The 24,172-nt window shown below is 47.1% G+C and overlaps 1 protein-coding gene across 1 annotated transcript in view; it reads right to left on the bottom strand.

The window, feature by feature from the left end:
* The window catches only part of EML6 (EMAP like 6), an 815,949-nt gene that overhangs the window by 560,770 nt on the left and 231,007 nt on the right, over positions 1 to 24,172 (bottom strand). The window contains exon 8 of the mRNA XM_029593447.1: positions 18,005 to 18,142. Within this exon, the coding sequence (XP_029449307.1) occupies positions 18,005 to 18,142 (138 nt within the window). The remainder of the gene's footprint in view (positions 1 to 18,004; positions 18,143 to 24,172) is intronic.

The following is a 24,172-nucleotide window of genomic DNA, read 5'->3' as shown; positions in this document are numbered from 1 at the left end:
GAAACTCTCCTTAACCTGTGCGAGAATAGGCATCTAGCCTGGTCTACCTTAATTCCTAGAGAGAGAGAGCTCTATGGGCACAGCCCCATAAGAAGAATAAGAGGCCAGGCCCAGATCTCCAGGAGAAGGCAGCTCCTGAATGCATCGCTGTCCTAACTAAAGCTGTGAGTAAACTACTGGAGGGAAACAGTCTAACTATAGGAGAAGGCAGCTTCTGAATACTTTGTTGTCCTAAATGAAGCTGTGAGTGATACTGCTGGAGGTAAGCACTCTATAATTGTACATGCTGAGAAATGTGAATAAAGCTATAATCTGGTAAGAAAAAGGCTGGAGTCACGAGGTTTCTGCTTCCAGCCTGAGAAAGTTGATTGGTCAACCCACAGAGAGGAACTAGGCAAACTGAACATGGACAAGGCCTTGCGGCCAGATGAGATACATGCCAGGATACTTAAGAAACTCTGAGAAGTGTTAGTGGGTTAACTGAAGGATCTGTTCAATAGATCCTTGGAGACAGGAGCAGTGCCACAGGACTGGAGAAGGGCAGTTGTGGCCTACCTCATAAAAGTGGCAGAGTTGCTTGCATAAAAACACCCACATACGCGAGTATATGGGTCGAGCACAAAATGACTCAAAATTAAGCAGAGTAGTTAAATCTCAAACTGATTGTGATGAATTGCAGGAGGATCTGGTGAGACTGAAAGATTGGACTTCCAAATGGCAGATGAAATTTAACGTGGACAAGTGTAAAGTGATGCATATATGGAAAAATAACCCTTGCTGTAGTTGCACAATGTTAGGTTCTATCTTAGGAGTTACCACCCAGGAAAGAGATCTAGGCATCATAGTGGATAATACATTGCAATCGTCAGCCCAATGTGCTATGGCGATCAAAAAAGCAAATAGAACATTAGGAATTATTAAGAAGGGAATGGAAAATAAAACGGAGGATGTCATAATGCCTCTGTATCGCTACATGGTGAGACAACACCTTGAATACTGTGTGCAGTTCTGGTCACCGCATCTCAAAAAGGATATAGCTGCACTGGAGAAAGTGCAGAGAAGGGCAACCAAAATGTTAAGGGGCATGGAATGAGTGGGAGCACTGAGAGGAGGGGATCACCTTGCTGGTGGCCGAAAGGAATCACTAAGTTTTGCTTGGGAAATTTTCTTTTTTTAAAAGTATTGGGGCGAAGTTAACTATTGGGGAATATTATTTAGTATGTTTGTGCTTAATAGTCAGTAAGGCAGCGAATAAACAGAAGCCAACAGTCGCTCAGCAGCACATGGTTCGGAGGGAGCTATCTTCAAAAGATACTAATGACGCATTTGAATTAGGGCATCCCGACAGTGAGGCTCCAATAATAAGAAAAGTAGTCCAAGTGCCTGTAACTAAAAACTCACTTGAGCTACAAAATTCTAACTTATCCCTATCACTTAAAAAGCAGAATGAAAATACAAACAAAAAACAAAACTTTGAAATGTTTGTATGCTAATGCCAGAAGTCTAAGAAGTAAGATGGGAGAATTAGAATGTATAGCAGCGAATGACGACATGGACTTAATTGGCATCTCGGAGACATGGTTGAAGGAGGATAACCAATGGGACAGTGCTATACCGGGGTACAAATTATATCGCAATAACAGAGAAGAGCACAAGGGAGGCAGTGTAGCACTTTATGTCCAGGATGGCATAGAGTCCAACAGGATAAACATCCTGCATGAGTCTAAATGCACAATTGGATTTTTATGGGTAGAAATCCCTTGTGTATTGGGGAAGACTATAGTGATAGGAGTATACTACCGTCCACCTGGCCAAGATGGTGAGACGGACAGTGAAATGCAAAGAGAAATCAGGGAAGCTAACCAAATTGGTAGTGTGGTAATAATGGGAGATTTCAATTACCTTATAACAATCATGTTGTGTCATAAAATTTTTGTCTTGTGTTGTTGTTAGTATCACATATATTTTATATGCACACATTTTTAAATAGTGAGACTTTCATACCACCCACGGTTAAACAAGCTCAAACTTGTGTTACCACCGTTACGGGTCTTTTTTTAATCATTGGTCCAATCAACTTTTCTTGTGCTTAAATATTTTTTAAATTTTTCTTATTATTTTGAAAAATTTTTCATAAAATTGCAAAAGACTGTACTTCCCTTTTGCTTAAGACGATAAAGCTCCAGACTCTGGATGACAAACTGGCTAAAAGACAGGAAACAGAGAGTAGGATTAAATGGACAGTTTTCTCAGTGGAAGGGAGTAGGCAGTGGAGTGCCTCAGGGATCTGTATTCGGACCCGTACTTTTCAATAGATTTATAAATGATCTGGTAAGAAATATGACAAGTGAGGTAATCAAATTTGCAGATGATACAAAATTATTCAGAGTACCGTATTTTCCGGCATATAAGACGAGTTTTTAACCCCTGAAAATCTTCTCAAAAGTCGGGGGTCGTCTTATACGCCAGGTGTCGTCTTATAGGGTGAATAATTACCGTATTTTTCGCTCCATAAGACGCACTTTTTTCCCCCAAAAGTGGAGGGGGGGAATGTCTGCGTCTTATGGAGAGAATATAAAAAAAAAAATAAAAATCTAACAAAACCCCCACCCTCCTGACCCCCCCAGACCTGCCAAATTAATTTACTACAACCCCCCACCCTTCTGACCCCCCCCCCCCAAGACCTGCCAAAAGTCCCTGGTGGTCCAGCGGGGGTCCAGGAGCATCCGGGAGTGATCTCCTGGACTTGGGCCGTCGGCTGCCAGCAATCAAAATGGCGCCGACATCCCTTTGCCCTTACTATGTCACTGGGGTCGACCAATGGCAGCGGTAGCTCCTGTGACATAGTAAGGGCAAAGGGCCATCGGCGCCATTTTGATTACTGGCAGCCGACAGCCCTTTGCCCTTACTATGTCACAGGAGCTACTGCTGCCATTGGTCGACCCCAGTGACATAGTAAGGGCAAAGGGCCATCGGCGCCATTTTGATTGCTGGCAGCCGACGGCCCAAGTCCAGGAGATCGCTCCCGGACCCCCGCTGGACCACCAGGGACTTTTGGCAGGTCTTGGAGGGGTCAGGAGGGTGGGGAGTGGGGAGTGGGGAGTTGTAGAAAACTAATTTGGCAGATCTTGTGGAGGGGTCAGGAAGGTGTGGGGTTGTATTTAATTAATTTGGCAGGTTTTGGAGGGGTCAGGAAGGTGGTGGGTTGTATTTAATTAATTTGGCAGGTTTTGGAGGGGTCAGGAGGGTGGGGGTTTGTATTTAATTAATTTGGCAGGTCTTGGAAGGGTCAGGAGGGTGAGGGGTTGTATTTAATTAATTTGGCACGTTTTGGAGGGGTCAGGAGGGTGGGGGGTTGTATTTAATTAATTAGGCAGGTCTTGGGGGGGTCAGGAGGGTGGGGGAAGCTGAGGGATTAGTTTTAAAGGGTCGGGGTGGGTTTTTTGTTTATCGGCTCGGGCGCAGCCGATAAAAAAAACCCGATCGGGCCGGACAAAAAAAAACAACACAATGTGAATCGGAACCGGAATCAGAACCGATTCCGGTTCCGATTCACTCAAAGCCATTTTCTTTGAGGAAAGTGCATAGTTAAAAAACCCCATGTCCCGACAATGAAGAATTGAGGGGCTGAAGTTATGGGAAAAGCATGCAGGAACATGTAAGAATTTATTAGAATGTCTGCGCGTATGCTGGTCAGGAAGGTCATTGTGACTGTGGTGTCCAGAAGTGTTGTATAAGGGATTTATGGCAGTGACAGTAATCCCAGTTAGGAAAAGTACAGTGAGTCATGAAGAAGTGACAGCTTCTTGCGTGGTCTGACTGTGGTTATGGAGTTGTCCATACAAGGAAAAGCGTGAATGATGTTGCACTCCGCAGAGAAACAGCATTCACCAAAAGTGATTCAATTAAATACTCCAGTTGCAGAAGCTGGTGCAAGCGGCAGAGCTTGGGATTGTAATATTGTTGACTCACCATAAAGCACATAGAAAGATTAGAGTAATGTATTTACTGCGATATGGAAGCATGGTAATGAGAGATACCATTTTACCTGTGCCTTCTGAAGAAAGTTGGTATTTCTGAGGTCCAGGATGTGCGGAGAGTAACTACTTTCTGTTGAAAGAAAGAATAGTGTAATTAAAACTCCCCAACTCCCTCACTTCCCCCCGCTGCGCTTTGTAGCGTCTGGGGGAGTGTACCGGGAACTTTGGTACAAGGTGGAGTGGCTGCTCTGATATCCGACCAGATGGGAGACCAGGAGATGTCCAACTGGAGGGGCTGATGTAATCTGGATATCATGTAAGCTCCCACGGGAGTGTGAGCGGAAAAGTCTTACCCGCATTTCTGTGTGCTGTACAAGAAGACACTGAGTCCTGTCGTCAGGCTTCAAGGTGGACTTGTACTTGAGGCAATATTTGCTGAATGTCGTGTTTAGCAGATCAGCGAATGCACCTGGAACTTTGGTTTTGAAGTAGGAACCAGAAGTCAGAGCATTAATTAGTACAGAGCCTTGTTGCTGAAAAAGGGAGGAATCCATGATGCAATCCCAAAGAAATGATAGAGAGGTTCTCCTGGTATTGTGGCTGACATAGCGATATGTGACACTAATACTGTTCTTGGAAGATACATGACCCAGAAAGTTTTGAACCATGTGGCCCGAATTAGAGAACACATCTCAATGGGAATGCCGCAGAAGCGGGTACTTACCATCCGACGTGGATCGCCGCAGGACGAGCCGGGGAAGATTGCTGGCTCCGTCGATTTCCGGAGTCCTCGAGGGGTAGCCTGTGGACGTAGATGTCCATCTCAACTCTGATGCCTGGTATGGTGGCGCAGGTATAGAAGAGACAGGTTGGGCGAGGCTGGCGCTTACACCATGATTAGCGGAGGGCCACAATCCCGCACCGATGACGGTGGGGCACGCTGGGAACAGGGGAGCCAATTAACGAGCTCATGATCCCAACCCTCGTCGCAGCGGCTTGATGACTAGTGATGCCAGTGCAGAATTCTTGGGACCTCGATCTGGTGTTTCTGGAGCACCAAAGACTGCCAAAACTGTGCGGAACAGTGCTGATGTTGCTTGGCCTGAGCATTGTCCAGCATCGAGAAGGATGGCACCAACGTGCTGGATGGCGTCGGTGGCGGACGATCACTGTGTCGGCGACGATGCGTGCCATGGTGCTCGGCCCGGTCTTTCCCCAGCGCCGAGATGGAAGCCCTCGCTGTCTTGGATGGCGATCGATGACTGACTGTCAGCATGCCTGCTCTGCTCCTGACACTATGTAGTGTCATAGGCTAATATGGGGCTTTAATAAGAACCCAAAGCATGGAGCACTGTGTTCAGGCGAGGGCATTACGTGGCGGTGCTATGTCGGTATTGACTGTATAGATGGCGGCCGAAGCGGCCTCGAGGGTATCGTCAAAAACGTCAATGACTCAGCCAGAGCAATGATGTCAGTGACGGAGCACTGACGGCATCGCCGTAGGTATCTATGGGAACAATGTGGCATCGAATAGTCATAAAAACATCGTTGTTATCGGAAAAAAGATACCGGCATTGACGGAGTCGATGACCGAATCGATGGGAACATCGAAGACACCGATGGAATCTACGTGGGTGTCGAGTGCATCGATGTATGGAGACGGGCGCCGACGGCATCGGTGGCATGGCCACGGGCATAGACAGTATGGCCGATTGGATCGACTCAGGTAGCAATGGCGTGCATGGCCTCTGTGCCACGGACATGGGTGTCGATGGAATCGATGTTGGCATGGACCCCATCGATGAAACTGACATTGGCATCGATGGAATCCACTTTGGCACCGATGCCACCCATGGAATTGGCATCGATGGCATGCATGGAATAGACCTGGCATCGATGCCCATCGATGGAAAGTCCTGAGCATCGACGGCATCCATGAAATAAGGGATGGCATCGATGAGAATGACCCTGGTATCGATGGAAGTGCCCCGGGCAACAGTGGCATCGACCTGAGTATGGATGGCAGTGACGAGACAAAGGTGTGCGTCGATAGCTTCCATCCGGGCAGTAATGGCACTCAAGGAACCCAAGGAAAAATCAGTGCCATGAATTTGAAACATGGTGCACTGATAGAAACGATGCAGGGAGGATCGCATCAAGGTACCGCGGGGGGAGGGGTACCGATGGCATCTAAGAATCCAGGGCAGTCTGAAGGGGGTACCGATGGTAGCGATGGGGCATCGACTGCGCGAGGGTACTGGGGAAAACAAAGGACCTCAATCAACAGGGGCCCTGGCGGCAACGGAAACCGAGAAATTCCCTGGCCCACTAGTGCTAATAACCAGCAGACTGTCACAGAGGAACACTCACAGACTATGTGTAGCTAACTGAAAAAATAGTGAGAGGGAAAGCCTCAGTCAGTTGGCAGGCCAGAAAGGTGAAAGGAACCGACCGAAAAAATAAGGCATAGTACTTACCGAGCGTTGTATAAACGTACGCGGAGGGAGACCCGTGCAGAGAAAAGTGTTTGTGAAATAAAGAGTTAAGTATTTCCGTAAGGAGAAAATGTTAAAATTTCTCACAGAGCTCCTAACTGCTGTGCATACTGCAGAGTGGAAAAAAGAAGACTGAGGAAGACACCTGTGGCTCACAGGGATAATTGCAGGCTGAGCATGCTCAGTGCACTCAGTGTGCCAGTGTCAGCCAAAGCTTTGAAGAAACTTTGACAGAAAAGTTTTCCGTACAGGGCTCCATCCTGTGATGTCACCCATATGTGAGGACTACCATCCTGCTTGTCCTGTGAGAATGGTGAATATAACAGAAAATGTCATAATGCCTCTGTATCGCTCCATGGTGAGACCGCACCTTGAATACTGTGTACAATTCTGGTCACTGCATCTCAAAAAAGATATAGTTGTGATGGAGAAGGTATAGAAAAGGGTGACCAAAATGATAAAGGGGAAGGAACAGTCCCCTATGAGGAAAGACTAAAGAGGTTAGGACATTTCAGCTTGGAGAAGAGACGGCTGAGGGGGGATATGATAGAGATGTTTAAAATCATGAGAGGTCTAGAACAGGTAAATTTGAATCGGCTATTTACTCTTTCGCATAATAGAAGGACTAGGGGGCACTCCATGAAGTTAGCATGTGACACATTTAAAACTAATCAGAGAAAGTTCTTTTTCACTCAACGCACAATTAAACTCTGGAATTTGTTGCCAGGGGATGTGGTTAGTGCAGTTAGTGTAGCTGGGTTTAAAAAAGGATTGGATAAGTTCTTGGAGGAAAAGTCCATTACCTGCTATTAATTAAGTTGACTTAGAAAATAGCCATTGCTATTACTAGCAACAGTAACATGGGATAGATTTAGTTTTTGGGAACTTCCCAGGTTCTTTTGGCCTGGATTGGCCACTGTTGGAAACAGGATGCTGGGCTTGATGGACCCTTGGTCTGACCCAGTATGGCATATTCTTATGCCCTATAAGGAAAGGCTAAAGGACTGTTCAGTCTGGAGAATAGACAGCTGAGGGGGGATATGCTAGAAGTCTACAAAATCATGAAAGGACTTGAACAATTTAATGTAAATCGGTTATTTAATCTCTCAGATAATAGAAGGACCAGAGGGCACTCCATGAAGTTAGCAAATAGCTGATTTAAAATAAATCGAAGAAAATTCTTTTTCACTCAGGAGCGGATTTTAAAAGGCCTGCGCGCATAAATCCTTCCGGATTTACGCACGCCTATTTTGCATAGGCCGCCGGCGCGCGTAAAGCCCCGGGACGCGCGTAAGTCCCGGGGCTTTCGAAAAGGGGTGGGAGGGGGCGTGTCTGGGGGCGTTCCCGAAACGACGCAGCGTTTCGGGGGCGTGCCGCGGCGTTTCGGGGGCAGGCCCAGGGGCGTGGCGCTGGCCCGGGAGCGTGGTCGAGGCCTCTGGACCAGCCCCCGGGACCGGAGGACGGAGCGGGGCTGCCGGCCGGCGCGCGCAAAGTTAGGGGGGGGTTTAGATAGGGCCGGGGGGGTGGGTTAGGTAGGGGAAGGGAGGGGAAGGTGGGGGGAGGGCGAAGGAAAGTTCCCTCCGAGGCCGCTCCGGAGCGGCCTCGGAGGGAACAGGCAGCGCGCGCTGGGCTCGGCACGCGCAGGTTGCACAAATGTGCACCCCCTTGCACGCGCCGACCCCGGATTTTATAAAATACACGCGGCTACACGCGTATCTTATAAAATCCAGCGTACTTTTGTTCGCGCCTGGTGTGCAAACAAAAGTACGCGATCGCGTATTTTTTAAAGATCTACCCCTCAGTGCATAGTTAAGCTCTGGAATTTGTTGCCAGAGGATGTGGTTACAGCAGTTGGTGTAACTGGGTTTAACTAAGGTTTGGATAAGTTCCTAGAGAATAGCAAATGTTGCTTACCTGATGTAACAGGTGTTCTCACAGGACAGCAGGATGTTAGTCCTCACAAATGGGTGACATCGAGGATGGAGCCCACCACGGAAAACTTCTGTCAAAGTTTAAACAGAACTTTGACTGGCCCCTACTGGGCATGCCCAGCAAGGCACTGACCCTGCAGCCAGCAGGGGTCTCCCTTCAGTCTGATGTTCAAAGCTACAGGCAGTGCCTAGAAAGTAAAAACAAAACAAACCCAACACCGCGGGGTGGCGGGCGGGTTTCGTGAGGACTAACATCCTGCTGTCCTGTGAGAACACCTGTTACATCAGGTAAGCAACATTTGCTTTCTCACAGGACAAGCAGGATGGTTGTCCTCACAAATGGGTGAGTACCGAGCTGAGGATGTCCTGACTTGCACCAAATGCACCCAACGACGTGCAACAGGCACTACAACTGGGGTGGAATTTGGTAAAGGGCATCCGCACCCTACCGGGAAGGTGGAAGGGTGTTGGTACATCACGTTGGAAAAAGGTTACGCAAGACAGATTGGCCGAAGATGGAGTCCTGTCTTCCAGCTTTGTCCAAACAATAGTGGGCTGCAAAGGTATGGAGAGAACTCCAGGTTGCAGCCTTGCAGATGTCAGGAAGCGGCACCGATCGAAGGTGTGCCACTGACGTAGCCATGGCCCTCACAGAGTGTGCTTTGACACGGTCTTGAAAAGGGATGCCCGCTTGCTCATAGCAGAAAGCAATGCAGTCCGCCAACCAGGAGGAAAGAGTCTGCTTACCCACAGGTTGTCCTAACTTGTTAGGATGGAAAGAGACGAATAATTGAGTGCTCTTCCTGTGAGAAACTGCACGGTCTAGGTAAAAGGCTAGAGCCCGTTTACAGTCTAGGGTATGCAGGGTCTGTTCTCCAGAGTTGGAGTGGGGCCTGGGAAAAAAGATAGGTAGTATGATGGATTGATTAATATGAAACTCAGAAACTACCTTAGGTAAAAATTTAGGGTGAGTGCGGAGTACCGCCCGGTCCTGCAGGAGCTTAGTGTAAGGCGGATAGGTAACTAGGGCCTGTAATTCACTAACCCTGCGAGCTGAAGTGATAGCCAAAAGGAATAACACTTTCCATGTGAGATACTTTAACTCACAGGAGTGCAGAGGTTCGAAAGGAGGTTTCATTAGACGACCAAGAACCAGATTAAGGTCCCAGGATGGGGCCGGAGGCCGTAAGGGTGGCTTCAGATGGAGCAAGCCTTTAAGAAAACGTGTTACTAGGGGTTGTACTGAAATAGGGACACCCTGTACACCTTTATGGAAGGCGGCTACCGCACTGACATGCATCCTAATGGAAGAGGTTTTAAGACCTGATTCAGAGAGATGCCATAAATAGTCCAAGAATTTGGAGATTGGACAGGAAAGGGGATCAAGGGACTGAGAAGTGCACCATGATGTGTACCTTTTCCATTTGTATGAGTAAGACTTTCTTGTGGAAGGCTTTCGTGAAGCTATCAGGACTCGAGAAACGGAATCTGAAAGGTTGAAAGGCTGAAGGACTAACCTTTCAACATCCATGCCGTCAGGGACAAGGCTTGGAGGTTGGGATGGAGGAGGCATCCGTCGTTTTGAGTGAGCAGATGCGGGTCCTTTCCCAGAGGAATGTGCCTGCGGATGGAGAGATCCTGGAGTATTGGAAACCATACTTGGCGTGGCCAGTAAGGTGCTATCAGGATCATGGTTCCTCCGTCCTGGCGTAGCTTCACGAGAGTCTTTGACACAAGAGGAAGTGGAGGGAATGCGTAGAGCAGACCGGTTGTTCACTTGAGGGAGAATGCATCCCTCGGCCGAGAGTGCTGGCTCCGAATGAGAGAGCAGTAATCGTCCACTTTGTGGTTCTGAGGGGACGCAAAGAGGTCTATGCGGGGAGAACCCCACTTGTGAAACAGAGAGGTCGCTATCAGAGGATCGAGTGACCACTCGTGCGGTCGGAAGACACGGCTCAGCCGGTCTGCCAATACATTGTCTACTCCCGGCAGGTAAGTGGCCCTGAGGTACATGGAGTGGGAGAGGGCTTCCGCCCAGATCTGCGCAGCTTCCTGACACAGAAGGAAGGAGCCTGTGCCTCCCTGCTTGTTTATGTACCACATGGCCACTTGGTTGTCCGTCTGGATTAAGATTATCTGATGAAAGAGATGATCTTTGAAAGTGCGGAGCGCATAGCGGATTGCTCGAAGTTCCAGGAAATTGATCTGGTGTTCGGCTTCCTCGTTGGACCATAACCCTTGGGTTTGAAAGTTGTCCACATGGGCTCCCCAACCGATGTGAGAAGCGTCGGTGGTTAGGATTACTTGCGGATCCGGTGGAAGAAAGGGTAAGCCCTGAAGGAGGTTGACCTGAGTCGTCCACCAGGTTAAGGATAGGCGCAGCGCTTGTGTGACTGTGACTATGGAGGACAGAGGCTGAAAAGCTTGAATCCATTGGTGTCGTAGAGTCCATTGTGTTACTCTCATGGCTAGTCGGGTCATGGGAGTGACTTGAACCGAGGATGCCATGTGTCCTAGGAGAATGAGGAACTGGCGAGCCGTGGCCGTATCTTGAGACTGGAGCTGGTGAGCTAGGGACATGAGAGTTTGGACCCGTTGAAGCGGAAGGTAGGCCTTTGCCTGTAAGGTGTCCAAGTCTGCCCCAATGAAAGATAAGGTTTGAGATGGGACGAAGCAAGATTTCTCGTAATTGACAAGAAACCCTAAGGAAAGGAGTGTGTTGATTGTCAATTGTAGGGAGGACCGGGCAATCTGAGGGGTGGAGGCCCTGATTAGCCAATCGTCCAGATAGGGGTATACGTGGACACCTTCCTTCCTGAGGAATGCTGCTACAACTACGAGGCATTTGGTGAAGACTCGTGGAGCAGATGCCAGACCGAAAGGTAGTACTCGGTATTGATAATGGTCGCGGCCTACTAGAAACCGCAGATATTTGCGATGGGATTGTGTTATCGCAATATGGGTATAAGCTTCCTTGAGGTCGAGGGAGCATAGCCAATCCCCTCTTTGCAGCAGAGGGAGTAACGTGCCCAGGGTTACCATCTTGAACTTTTCTTTTTGAAGGTACTTGTTGAGGGCCCGAAGGTCCAAAATTGGACGTAGCCCTCCTGACTTTTTTGGAATTAGGAAGTACCTGGAGTAAAATCCCTTGCCTCGTTGAGAGGGAGGGACAGGTTCTATAGCATTTGATTGCAAAAGAAGGGATACTTCCTGTTGTAATTGAGTCAAGTGGCTGGATAGACTCCATGCTTGAAGAGGCGGGGAGTCTGTCGGAAGAGTTATGAAATTGAGGTGGTAACCCTGTGCGATAATTGCCAGCACCCACTGGTCTGAGGTAATCCGTATCCAATGCTGCAAAAAGTGGCACAGACGACCCCCCACAGGGATGTGGGGGAGTGGGATATGGCATGTGCTCCGTATCGGGAAGTCAAAGGCCTGCCGCAGGCCCGGGAGGTGGGGCTACAGCAGGTCTTTGTTTCCGAGGTTGGCGTAGCTGAGGTCTGGTGGAGGATCGAGCCGGACGAGGCCTAGTCAACGGAGGGTAATAACGACGTGGCCGAAAGAATGACTTTTTAGAGTCCTTCTTAGGTGGTGGTTTGGAGGATACCTCAGATGGAACAGACGAAAGTTGTTTCAACGTCTCGTGGTGATCCTTCAATTCCGCCACAATCTGTTGAATCTGTTCTCCGAACAGATTGTCCCCCAAGCAGGGTAAATCGGCTAGACGATCCTGGACCTCTGGGCGAAGGTTGGATGATTTTAACCAAGCCCAACGTCTGGCTGAGATGGCAGTAGCTGAGACTTTCGTGGAAGCATCGAAGATATCGTAGGCCGTTCTGATCTCGTGCTTCCCAGCTTCAAATCCTTTGTGAAGGAGGGCTTGAAGCTGTGGCTGGTATTGGTCCGGTAATGTGTCAGCGTAGTCCTGCATCTGTTTAAGGATAGCTCTGTTGTATTGAGTCATATAAAGTTGGTATGAAGCTATGCGAGATATCAACATAGCCCCATGATACACTTTCCTGCCCACCCTATCAAGGAATTTGTTGTCCTTGATAGGGGGAGTGGAAGAGTGTGGTTTTAGGCGCTTGGCCTTCTTTTGCGCAGACTCAACTACAACAGAGCGATGATCCAGTTGAGACTTCTGAAATCCTGGTGCTGACTGAACGAGGTATGTTGAGTCAGCTTTTTTATTAACTGGTGACACAGATGAAGGTGATTCCCAGTTTTTCTTTAAAAGATCCAGAAATACCTGGTGAATGGGGATGGAAGCGATGATTTTTGGGGCATCCAGAAATTGGAGCAGCTCCATCATTTGGTGCCTGTCATCGGTCTCAGATTGCAGCTGAAAAGGCACAATTTCTGACATCTCCTTTACAAAATTTATAAAGGAGAGATCTTCAGGAGGAGATCGTTTTCTACTCTCTGTAGGAGATGGTGGGGATGGTAAATCTGTATCTGAAGATGTATCATCACCCCAGGTATCATAAGGATCATGTAGGGCTTGCAGTCCTGAAGGACCTGGTAGAGGATCCAAAGGCATCGATGGAATCGGTGCTGCAAGCGGAACTGTGAACGGCATCGAGGGCTTCGGGGGTACCGATGGAATCGGTGCCGATCTTGGAATCGATGGAGCCGAAGGATAAATCGGTGGAAAGGTATGTGAAGGCACCGATGGAACGACACCGGACGGGGGAATCCGGAACGGTGTTTCTCCTGTCGATGAATGTCCTTCCGGAGATGATAGTGTAGTCGGTGCTACTGGAATCACCGATGGAAGGGCGCGCATGAGTGCCTCCATACGATTTAGTATCGGTGCCAACGCTTCCACTAGAGGCTCGGTGGTCGGTTCCCTCCTCGGTGGCAGAGTCGGTGCTGAGGTCGGTGCCTGAGGCGGTGCCGGAATCGGTGCCGGAGGCGGTGCCGGTGGAGGCTGGAATCTTCGCATCGCATTCTCGATGGCCTCCTGGACCAGCCGGTCCAGTTCTGCCCGGAGACCAGGGGTAACCATACCCGGCTCGACGGGAGAGGGAGGCTGAGGCAGGGCCGGAAGTACCACCGTAACCGGTGGGATCACGGCCCCCGCACCCCGGGAGGGTGAGGGTTTCCTCGGTGCCTGCGAACGAGACGTGGACGGTGCCAGGTCTGACCGAGGCTTTTTCGTCGGTGGCTCGGCCTGTTCAGAGGTCGATGGTTGTGGATCCTCGACGGGCCGAGACTTGTGCCGTCGATGGCGATGCTTATCCTTCCGATCTCCTCGCCCATCCGGGGAGGGGACAGGAGTCGACGGCCGAGAAGTCATCGGTGGAGGACGGTCACCGGAGGGTTGACGATGGTGGTGCAACTTCGACGGTGCCGGTTCCGATGACGTCGATGCTATCGATGGCGTTGGGGTGGGTGCATGGAAGAGGAACCCCATCTTCTCCATCCTGGCTTTACGACCCTTAGGTGTCATTAGGGCACATTTAGTGCAAGTCAGGACATCATGCTCACTTCCCAAACATAGAACACAGACCCGATGGGGATCTGTGATTGACATAGTCCGGGTGCAATCCGGACAACGACGGAACCCCGTCGCCATGGCCTAGGGCCAAATTTAGCCGCGGGATTGGTAAGTGCCAACAGGCCTCTAGGGCCAAAATCGACGGCAGTCGATGAAAATCGGCAAAAAACTTACCGGCTTTCGCGGAGGTGACAAAAATTTGTCGAAGGGAGACCCCTGAGGGGCAAATTTTCTTCGGAAAGAAAAAAACCGAATTCCTGTCAGGAACGTGGTAAGAGAGCTCCTTTCACCGCGTGGCAACTGCTGCGCGGAAAAAAGAAGACTGAAGGGAGACCCCTGCTGGCTGCAGGGTCAGTGCCTTGCTGGGCATGCCCAGTAGGGGCCAGTCAAAGTTCTGTTTAAACTTTGACAGAAGTTTTCCGTGGTGGGCTCCATCCTCGATGTCACCCATTTGTGAGGACAACCATCCTGCTTGTCCTGTGAGAAAAATCCATAAACTGCTATGACGGTAATTAATAAGCAATAGTAGCTTGTGATCTATCTAATGTTTGGGTACTTGCCAGTAGGGATGTGAATCGTTTTAGGACGATTAAAATTATCGTCCGATAATTTTAATATCGTCTTAAACCGTTATGGAACACAATACAATAGAGATTCTAACGATTTATCGTTATAAATCGTTAGAATCGTGAGCCGGCACACTAAAACCCCCTAAAACCCACCCCGACCCTTTAAATTAAATCCCCCACCCTCCCGAACCCCCCCCAATGAGTTAAATAACCTGCGGGTCCAGCAGGTTGTCTTCAGCCGGCGCCATTTTCCAAAATGGCGGCGAAAAATGGCGGCGGCGGCCAAAACGAGGGTTCCGGCGCCTCGCTGAACGACCTCCTGCAGTCGATCTCCTGCCGGCGCCATTTTCCGTACGAAAACGATTCGCGGCGGGAAATCGCTCCCTGACCCCCGCTGGACCTCCAGGAACTTTTGGCCAGCTTGTGGGGGGCCTCCTGACCCCCACGAGACTTGCCAAAAGTCCAGCGGGGGTCCGGAAGGACCTCCTGCCGTCCAATCGTGTTCGTCTATGGCCGCCGCCATTTTTCGCCGCCATTTTGGAAAATGGCGCCGGCTGAAGACAACAAGATTGAGGAGCAGGAGCCCGTTCCGGACCGCTGCCGTTCCGGACCGCCGCTGGACCCGCAGGTTATTTAAGTCATTTGGGGGGGGTTCGGGAGGGTGGGGGATTTAATTTAAAGGGTCGGGGGTGGGTTTTAGGGGGTTTTAATGTGCCGGTTTTGCGATTTTTCGATTTTTCGATTTTTCACGATTTTTCACGATTTTTCACGATATTTTACCCCCCCAAACGGCAACAATACGATTCCCTCCCCCTCCCAGCCGAAATCGATCGTTAAGACGATCGAGGACACGATTCACATCCCTACTTGCCAGGTACTTGTGACTTGGATTGGCCACTGTTGGAAACAGGATACTGGGCTTGATGGACCCTTGGTCTGACCCAGTATGGCATATCTTATGCTCTTATGTTACTCTTATTTCAAAAGTGGCAAAGTATGTGTTCAGATGCACGTGCAAGAGCAACAGAGCGTGCTTGTGGATCACCGGCATTCTGGAACACGCGTAAATCCCGATTTTAAAACCAGTGTGCGCAGTGCACATCGGGTTTTTACCTGTGCATATTTACTTCTGCTCTTTTTCAGTCAGAATAAAATTCATTACAGCTGAAAATTGAGTGGGTGAGGGGTCTGGGTAGTGCAGGCTGAAGAACCAAAGGGGTCTTGATTATTTAGAGATAGACTAGGCAAATTGGTGGACTAACTGATCAAACTGGTCTTTTGTGTCACATGCACATGTTTTAAAATGAGATCACTTGAGTAAAAGCCAAGACCTAAGATAAGATACACAAATAACATTTTCTCGTGTAACTGCTTAAAATTAGGAGCAGACAAATTAGCACTAGGCATATTTTATATCATACGTAAACTTGTGTAGACAATTTAAAATTCCAGTATATGTGTGCTTGCACGCACATATAGCATATGTGGGTACGTGTGCACTCGTTTTAAAGTTACCGTTCCTATGTGCACCATTATTTTCATTCCCTGACCTAAACATGTCTCCAGGATGGCCTCCTTGCAGCATGACTAAAAGTACTTGTAAGCCAAGCTAGGGTACAGAAAATAAAAATTAGGTGCTAAGGGATTCCAATCCTGTGCACCAGTCAAAATGGTAGAGCACATGGTGTTGTGGACCAAGCTCAGAGGATTTTCTTTACTGGACAGCGAAAACTTTTCCCCTCTGTGGATGAACAGACACTCTAAAATATTTGGTTTCTTCACACAATTCAAACTTTCAAAGTTGTATTCTCTTATATAAATAATTACTAGTTCTAAGAAAAATAACAAAAATCTAGAAGTTTTCTACCATTGTTGTCAGTTTTTCCCTTCTTTGTACTATTCTCATTCTCTCCTCTGATTTTTATCTTGCCTGTCTTTTTCTGGTTCTCCTTTGCCTGATACGTTTCCATCTATGTGTCTCACTTCCTTTCTCCATCCTTCTCCATTTATCTGTGACATCTCATCTCTCTCAGAGCTGCCAAATTACCCAGTTCCAGGAAGGAGACTTTTTGGCCAGTCTTGGTTTTGAATTTATATCCCAATGCAGTAGAGAATTGGTAATCCTTAATTCTACGCGTTAAAACCAATGTTGCAGGTCACATAATGCATCAAGAATGGAATGTCAGAAATCCAGGACTGATATAAAATCTTCCTCCAAGAACTGGGTAACCTGGCACTCTGCTCTCTTCCCTAACTCACTCTTTACCCTCCATCACCATCTCTTACCATCTCTCCCTGCATCCATGAGGTATTATTTCTAACCCACCCTTCCTCACCTGTTCCCAACTCTCCTGTTTTTCACATCTACTGCCACTACTTATCTATTGTCCCCTCCTATTTCTCAATCAGTCCCTTTTCCACTGCTCCTTTTCTTAGTATATCATTCCCACTGCCCCTACCTAGCCCTCCATTTACATGTTTCTTACCCCCTTCAGAGCTCCTGACTCTCTCCTTTTCTCTCACCACCCCTTTCAAGTCCTCTCTCTTTCCAGCCCCTATCTCCTACACTGTCTCTTTTCCTCTTCCCAGACTCATCCCCATTTCTACTTCTACAGGTCCTTCCTGTTCTATCACTCTCCTGCCAGCTCCCTTTAACCCCCAAGAAGAGGCTCTGTGGCAGCAGGTGAAGGTCACAGGTAAGGAGTAGGTAGAAGCCCCAATCCAGTGGCAAGGAGAAATCCCATACCAAAAGATGCAGACAAAAACCCTGTGGGATGGGAACAGAGTCAATGCATGCCCACCCCACCCCCACACACACTTCTGCCATTGACCCTCTTCCTCTTAGCACAGGGAAGCAGTGTATGTGCTGGCTGCAGAAGGAAGAGGTAGCAAGTGGCCAATGCCTAGGGCCATCTGAGCTGGAGATTGCCTGATGTGGTAATAAAATATCCTATGCTCACTGACAATCTGCCAACACCATGTTCTCCTAGACCACAAAACTTTATGAAAAAGGGGCTTCCCCTGCTATAAGAAAGAGGTGGAGAAGGGAGGAACAGGGGCCTGCATGCCTGACCCTGCCACTGATCTATACTAGCCTTTGTAGTATAACTGCTGTGGGCTCTTCATACATGCTCCCCTTTTACTGTCAATGGACCAGAGCAGATTCAGGTCTATGCCCTGACCCCATAGCAGATGCTGTGGCTGTGACCTCCAAATGTCTGCTATTATTGAGTACTGATCAAATAAATATTAAATTTAAGGTCTCAGATATATACTGTAATAACCAAAATAATCTATCTTCAAAGCTCTATTGATACTTTCCCTGATGTTTAAACCACCAATTACTCATGTTAATCTGCCATGATTTTCTGCAATTAAGAAGCATGTTACACAGTTGTTACAATTAAGAATCATCAAACTGAAATTGACCATGGTATGGTATGAATAAAGCACCTTAGCTTTCTTTCCACTTGAAAATATGAACTTGCTAGATAAAAGATTATTATCTTATAAGACCACTTCATCTTACCTGACTCTGAGAACAGTGAAAGAGCCGTCCTTCATCCCTAAAGCTAGCTGTGATCCATCGGAACTGAGAGCTACACTCCGCACAGCTTCCTCCATATTACAGCGGGCAATCAATGCATGATCAGCAAGGCTCCAGAGTCTATCCAGAACAAAAACACCATTTATTAAGAACAAAACATTTTGATCTGGCCAGAAATCATATAGCCCATTATTTCTGCTCCTTTTGCCTAAAAGCTTTTATACTTAGATATTATTCTCCTAGATCTTTTCTTATTTTTAAGATCCCCATGCTTCCTGCTGGGCTGCATTTAGTTCAATAACCAGGTTTGTAAAGATCAATCCTAAAGTAATTTAGAAAACATTAGAACTGTTACTAAGCAAGGCATGGGGAATATTGGTGATTACAATTATATACAAATACTACAAATTTTGATTTAAAAAAAATAGTCTTTCGGCTTCTATAAATGTTCAAAAATGCATACTCTTTAAAATAAATTAGTAACATCCCCATTACAAGTGGCACCACATACCATGCTGCTTGTTACAGTACAAGCCTCATAACTTGCCTGCATTGGTGACAGATGACATAAGAAATAGTGTATGCCACCTGCTCACCAGCATAATTTTTATTTTTACCTCTGCTACAGTCCCTATAAAGGTGAGGAAATCCTTCGCTCTCATTTCATTCCTGTGTGAAAAGAGGGTTGAGTTTAATGACTTGATTGGTCCAGTCAGTAGAGAACAACCTGAGTCTGCAGAGATGGATTATCCATGGCTTAAATACTGAGTGTGTTCCATTGAAGATTTAATGGAAGATATCAGAATCATCAAACTATGCATCACACTTCTGATTCTCTTTAGTAGGAGGTTTATTCTTGATGGTTGGGTTTTGGTTTTTTGTTATTTGGGGTTTCAGGGAGTTGGGAAGAAAGGATGGGGAGGGTAGGTGGGATTAGGAGGAATCCAGAGATTAGATATTTCATTATGGAACATATTTCTCAATAATAAATACTCAATGTTTTTGTCACCTGCATTCTTTGCATTACATGGAGCCCACTGCTTGTTATGGGGCAAGGTGGGACTCTATGGTCTTGTATGGAGACGTTGTTATTACTTGCATCAAATGTATGAGATAGGAACCTGGTTGAATTGTATTATATGGAATGTACCAAGTATGAGTGCCCCTGCTAAGAGGGAAAAGGTCAAGGCACACCTGAATAGGTTGGGTAGTAATCTAGCAATTCTTTTTTTTTTTTAATTTTTTAATTTATATATTTTTTAAAATATTACAAAGCAAAACATCTTTGTACAGCAACATTGGAGAAATAAGCAATTAAAGATAAACATAATTTACCCTATCAAGAAAGCAAAATTGCTTACCTTGTAATAGATGTTATCCCAGGACAGCAGGATGTAGTCCTCACATATGGGTGATGTCACTGACGGAGCCCCATCGCAGGAAAACCTCTGTCAAAGTTTCCAGAAACTTTTGACTGGCACTGAGGCCACTGAGTTTGCCCAGCATGCCATGATATTCTCTGCCACAGGGGTCTCACTCTAGTCTCGTATGTAGCAATAAACTTTAGCAAAAATAAAATAATAAAATAAATGTGACCCAACTCCACGGGGTGGCGGGTGGGTTTCGTGAGGACTACATCCTGCTGTCCTGGGATAACACCTATTACAAGGTAAGCAATTTTGCTTTATCCCAGGACAAGCAGGATGCTAGTCCTCACATATGGGTGATTAGCAAGCTCGAGGCTGAGTCATTTTGTAGTGAAGCAAAGCAACAGTGAAGTGTTGTTGTTGAAAATGAATCAGCCGAAGATTACAGCAGGTTGGATGTAGAAGGAGTTGGGTTTAAACTGGAAACAAGTTCTTTAAGACAGATTGTCCATAGGCTGAATCTTGTCATCCTTCTTTGTCCAAACAGTAATGAGCTGCAAAGGTATGAAGAGAACTCCATGTTGCTGCTTTACATATATCAAGGATTGGCACTGAACGATAGTGTGCTACTGAGGTTGACATTGCTCTTACTGAATGTGCCTTTACTCGCCCTTGGAGAGGAAGGCCTGCTTTTTCATAGCAAAACTGTATGTAATCTGCTAGCCAATTGGATAGAGTATGTTTACCCACTGCGTTACCCAGTTTGTTTGGATCATAGGAAACAAAAAGTTGATTGGATTTCCTGTAGACTGCAGTGCGGTTTAAGTAGAAAGATAGAGCACGCTTGCAATCCAAGGTATGTAAGGCTCTTTCTCCTTGGTGAGAATGAGGCCATGGGAAGAATGTGGGTAAAACTATGGACTAGTTCAAGTGGAATTCCGTAACTACCTTGGGAAGGAATTTTGGATGTATACGGAGGACCACTCTGTCATGTAGGAATTTTGTATAAGGTGAGTATGTAACAAGTGCTTGTAACTCACTAACCCTTCTAGCTGATGTAATGGCTATGAGGAAGATAGTCTTCCATGTGAGAAATTTAAAATCACAAGAATCTATGGATTCGAAAGGAGAACGCATGAGTCTTGTTAAAACCAGATTCAGGTCCCATTCTGCGACTGGTGGCCGAATTGGTGGTTTAAGTTGAGTTAAACCTCTCATAAATCTACTGACGAGAGGTTGTGAGGATATAGGATCATCTCCCATCTTGTTATGGTAAGCTGAGATTGCACTTAAATGTACTCTTACAGATGAAGTCTGAAGACCAGATTCTGAAAGATGGTATAAGTAGTCTAGTAGAGAAGTAGTGGGGCAAGTGAAAGGATCAATATTCTTTCGTCTGCACCACAAAGTGAATCTCTTCCATTTCAAAGAATAGTTCTTTCGTGTGGAAGGCTTACGTGAAGCTATAAGCACTTCAGATACATTGGTTGAAAGATTGAGTGGTTGTAAAATCAAGCTTTCAACATCCATGCTGTCAAGGATAGGGACTGAAGGTTGGGATGGCGCAACCAACCCTGATCCTGAGTTATGAGAGTGGGAGCTACTCCTAGACGAATTGGATCCCTGACAGAGGTCTAGAAGTGTGGGAAACCATACCTGTCGAGGCCAATATGGGGCTATAAGAATCATGGTCCCCTTGTCCTGTTGTAGCTTCACTAGAGTTTTTTGTTATGAGCGGTATTGGACGATACGCGTATAGAAGGCCTGAGTTCCAAGGGCGAGCAAAGGCATCCTTGGCTGGCTGGTTCTTCTGTGTGTGTAGAGAACAGAATCTGTCTACTTTGTGATTCAGATGTGACGCAAAGAGGTCTATTGTTGGTTGTCCCCAACGTTGAAAAATCCTGGTCACTACTGAGGGATCCAGGGACCACTCGTGTGGTTGGAACTGGCGACTGAGTCGATCCGCCACTACATTGTGAATGCCTGCCAGATAGGTGGCCCTGAGGGAGATTGAGTGGATCAGGGCCCAGTCCCAAATCTGTGCAGCTTCTTGACAAAAGATACGAGCCCGTACCTCCTTGTTTGTTGATATACCACATAGCCACTGTGTTGTCCGTTTGGATAAGAACAGTTTTGTGTGAAAGGCAGTCCCTGAACGCATGCAGTGCATAACGTATAGCTCGAAGTTCTAGGAAATTGATTTGAAATGTTGCTTCGAGTTCCGTCCAAGTACCCTGGGTTTGGAGATTGTGTATGTGAGCTCCCCAACCCAAGGTGGATGCATCTGTAGTTAACGTTATCTGTGGGACAGGTTGTTGGAAGGGTAGGCCCCTGTGCAAGTTGTCCTTGTTCGCCCACCAAAGTAGAGATGAACGTAGCTGGTGGGTTACTTGGATTGGAGAGGACAGTGGTTGAATGGCTTAGATCCATTGTGATCTTAAAGTTCATTGAGTTATTCTCATGGCTAGCCTTGCCATAGGAGTGACATGAACTGTGGAGGCCATATGGCCTAGTATGGTTAGAAACTGATAAGCTGTTACTTGATTCTTTGAGTGAATCGAGTTTGCCAATAAGGATAGTGTTTCTGCTCGATCCTCGGGTAGAAAAGCTTTTGAGAGTATTGTGTTCAATTCTGCTCCTATGAAGTGGAGTAGTTGAGATGGAGTAAGATGGGACTTTTGGTAATTGATGAGAAAACCTGTGGAGTGGAGTACCTCAATGGTGTGATTGAGAGAAGACAGAGCTCTTTCTTGAGATTGACTTCTGATGAGCCAGTCGTCTAGATATGGAAAGACGTGGACACCTTGCTTGTGTAAATGTGCTGCTATTACTGCCAGACATTTTGTGAATACTCTGGGAGCAGAGGCAAGTCCGAATGGTAGTACTCTGTATTGGAAATGCTGATAACCCACCATGAAGCGCAGGTACTTGCGATGAGGAGGGAATATTGGAATGTGAGCATAAGCATCTTGAAGATCCAGAGAACAAAGCCAATCTCCTTTTTGAAGAAGTGGAAGCATGGTGCCTAGAGAGACCATCCTGAACTTTTCTTTCTTCAGAAATTTGTTGAGATTTCTAAGGTCTAGGATGGGACGTAGGCCTCCGATTTTCTTTGGAATGAGGAAATAGCGGGAGTAGAATCCTCTGCCCTGCTGAGACCGGGGCACTGGTTCTACAGCCCTGGCTTTCAGAAGGGTGGATAATTCTACCTGTAACTGAAGTATGTGATTTTCGTTGAGATGAATTAGAGTCGGTGGAAAATTGTGGGAATTGAAAGGAAATTCAGTTGGTATCCTCGAGATATTATGGAGAGAACCCATTGGTCTGTTATTGGTATCCAATTGTTGTAAAATTGGATAATCTGCCACCAACTGGGAGTTCTGGTCGAGGATTTGAAGATAGGCTGAGTTCTCTGGGTAAATTTTCAAAAACCCGCAGCAGGACCAGTTTGTGAAGCAGGTTGTGGCCTAGCACAACAGGCAAGGGAAATTCAAATCCTTCCTAGGGAAGTACCTGCCTAGAGCCAGAGCCACTAGCCCCGTCAGTAGAGCGTCCTGGCTCACGGCATGGCTTGCCACGCAGGAGGACACGGCGGTGATATAGAGAGCACATCTTTCATACATGCACATTGCTGGGCATGCCTGAGGGACATGTAATTATCAGGTGTCGCCTCAGCTCTCAGGTTATCATGGAATTATATGAAGAACTCAGATTCAGTCACGAAAAGGTCCCATGCTATATCGGGCCTCGCCAAACTATGGTGCACCCTGCATTTCCTGGCATCTGGCTCCTTCCAAACAACAGTCTGGGTCATCAGGGGAAAGTCCCAAACCTCTTTTTCCTGCTGTCTGGGCCAGGTCAAAACAGTTATACATGACCGCATTAATCACTACATAACATTTTCTCGTGAAAGGCAGGATTGATAGAATTGAGTAGAGGATTTTATGACAATGCCAACTTTCCAAATGTATTGGGAGATTTTGTCTGCACTCACGTAGCCATCATCCTACCCTGTCGCAGGGAGGAAATCTACCGCAACAGAAAGCTCTTCCACTCCATCAATGTGCAAGTAGTCTGTGACGCTCTAATGCAGATCCTCAATGTGATTGCCAAGAACCTCAGAGCCGCACATGAATCCTTTATACTTAGGCAATTGGCCCTGTTTGAAAATTTTGAGGAAGGCCTCTACGGTGATGGTTGACTCATAGGTAAGAGCAATGCGTCTTTCTCTATCTATCTCCGGCTGTATTTACAGCAAATAGCACTGACGGGGGTGCTGTCGAGGATGTGACAGCATCGCTTACATGACAAGTGGCTTGTACAGTTAGAGCTACCAGACTTCAAGCCAGGCCCTGCCTTTCTCTATCCAAGCTGGAGAGGCCTGCTAATGTGGCCTGCCTAAATAAGGCACTTGCCACAAAAAAGCTTTGTGTGTCACCAGCCAGTAAACACTTTCTACAGGTTGACTTTAAGCAAGTAGCTTTTTAAAACATCCCATTTGGAGCTGGTGAATTACTTCTTATTAACCCAAACATTTTTTGTGTGCACAGTTCAGGGACTTCCAGGTTAGGGGTGCCCTGTAAGTGATCAGTCAGCCAGGATAACAGCCACAGTTTGTCTTGCTCATCACATTGATTCTATAGCAGCTGAGGGCTGCGCATTTAGGCCCTATCATAGTCACTGTCAGGTCGATACAGTTATGCCGCGTTTGAAAGAGTGCGTCATTGCCAGGCGCACCCTCGTTCCCCGCACGCACAGTTCTCTTCACCTAGCGCTCGATACT

Source organism: Rhinatrema bivittatum, chromosome 3 (assembly GCF_901001135.1).
Source record: "Rhinatrema bivittatum chromosome 3, aRhiBiv1.1, whole genome shotgun sequence".
Classification (NCBI taxonomy): Eukaryota; Metazoa; Chordata; class Amphibia; order Gymnophiona; family Rhinatrematidae; genus Rhinatrema; species Rhinatrema bivittatum.
Note: the sequence above shows the minus strand (reverse complement) of the source record. Positions and strands in the feature narration are given on the sequence as shown.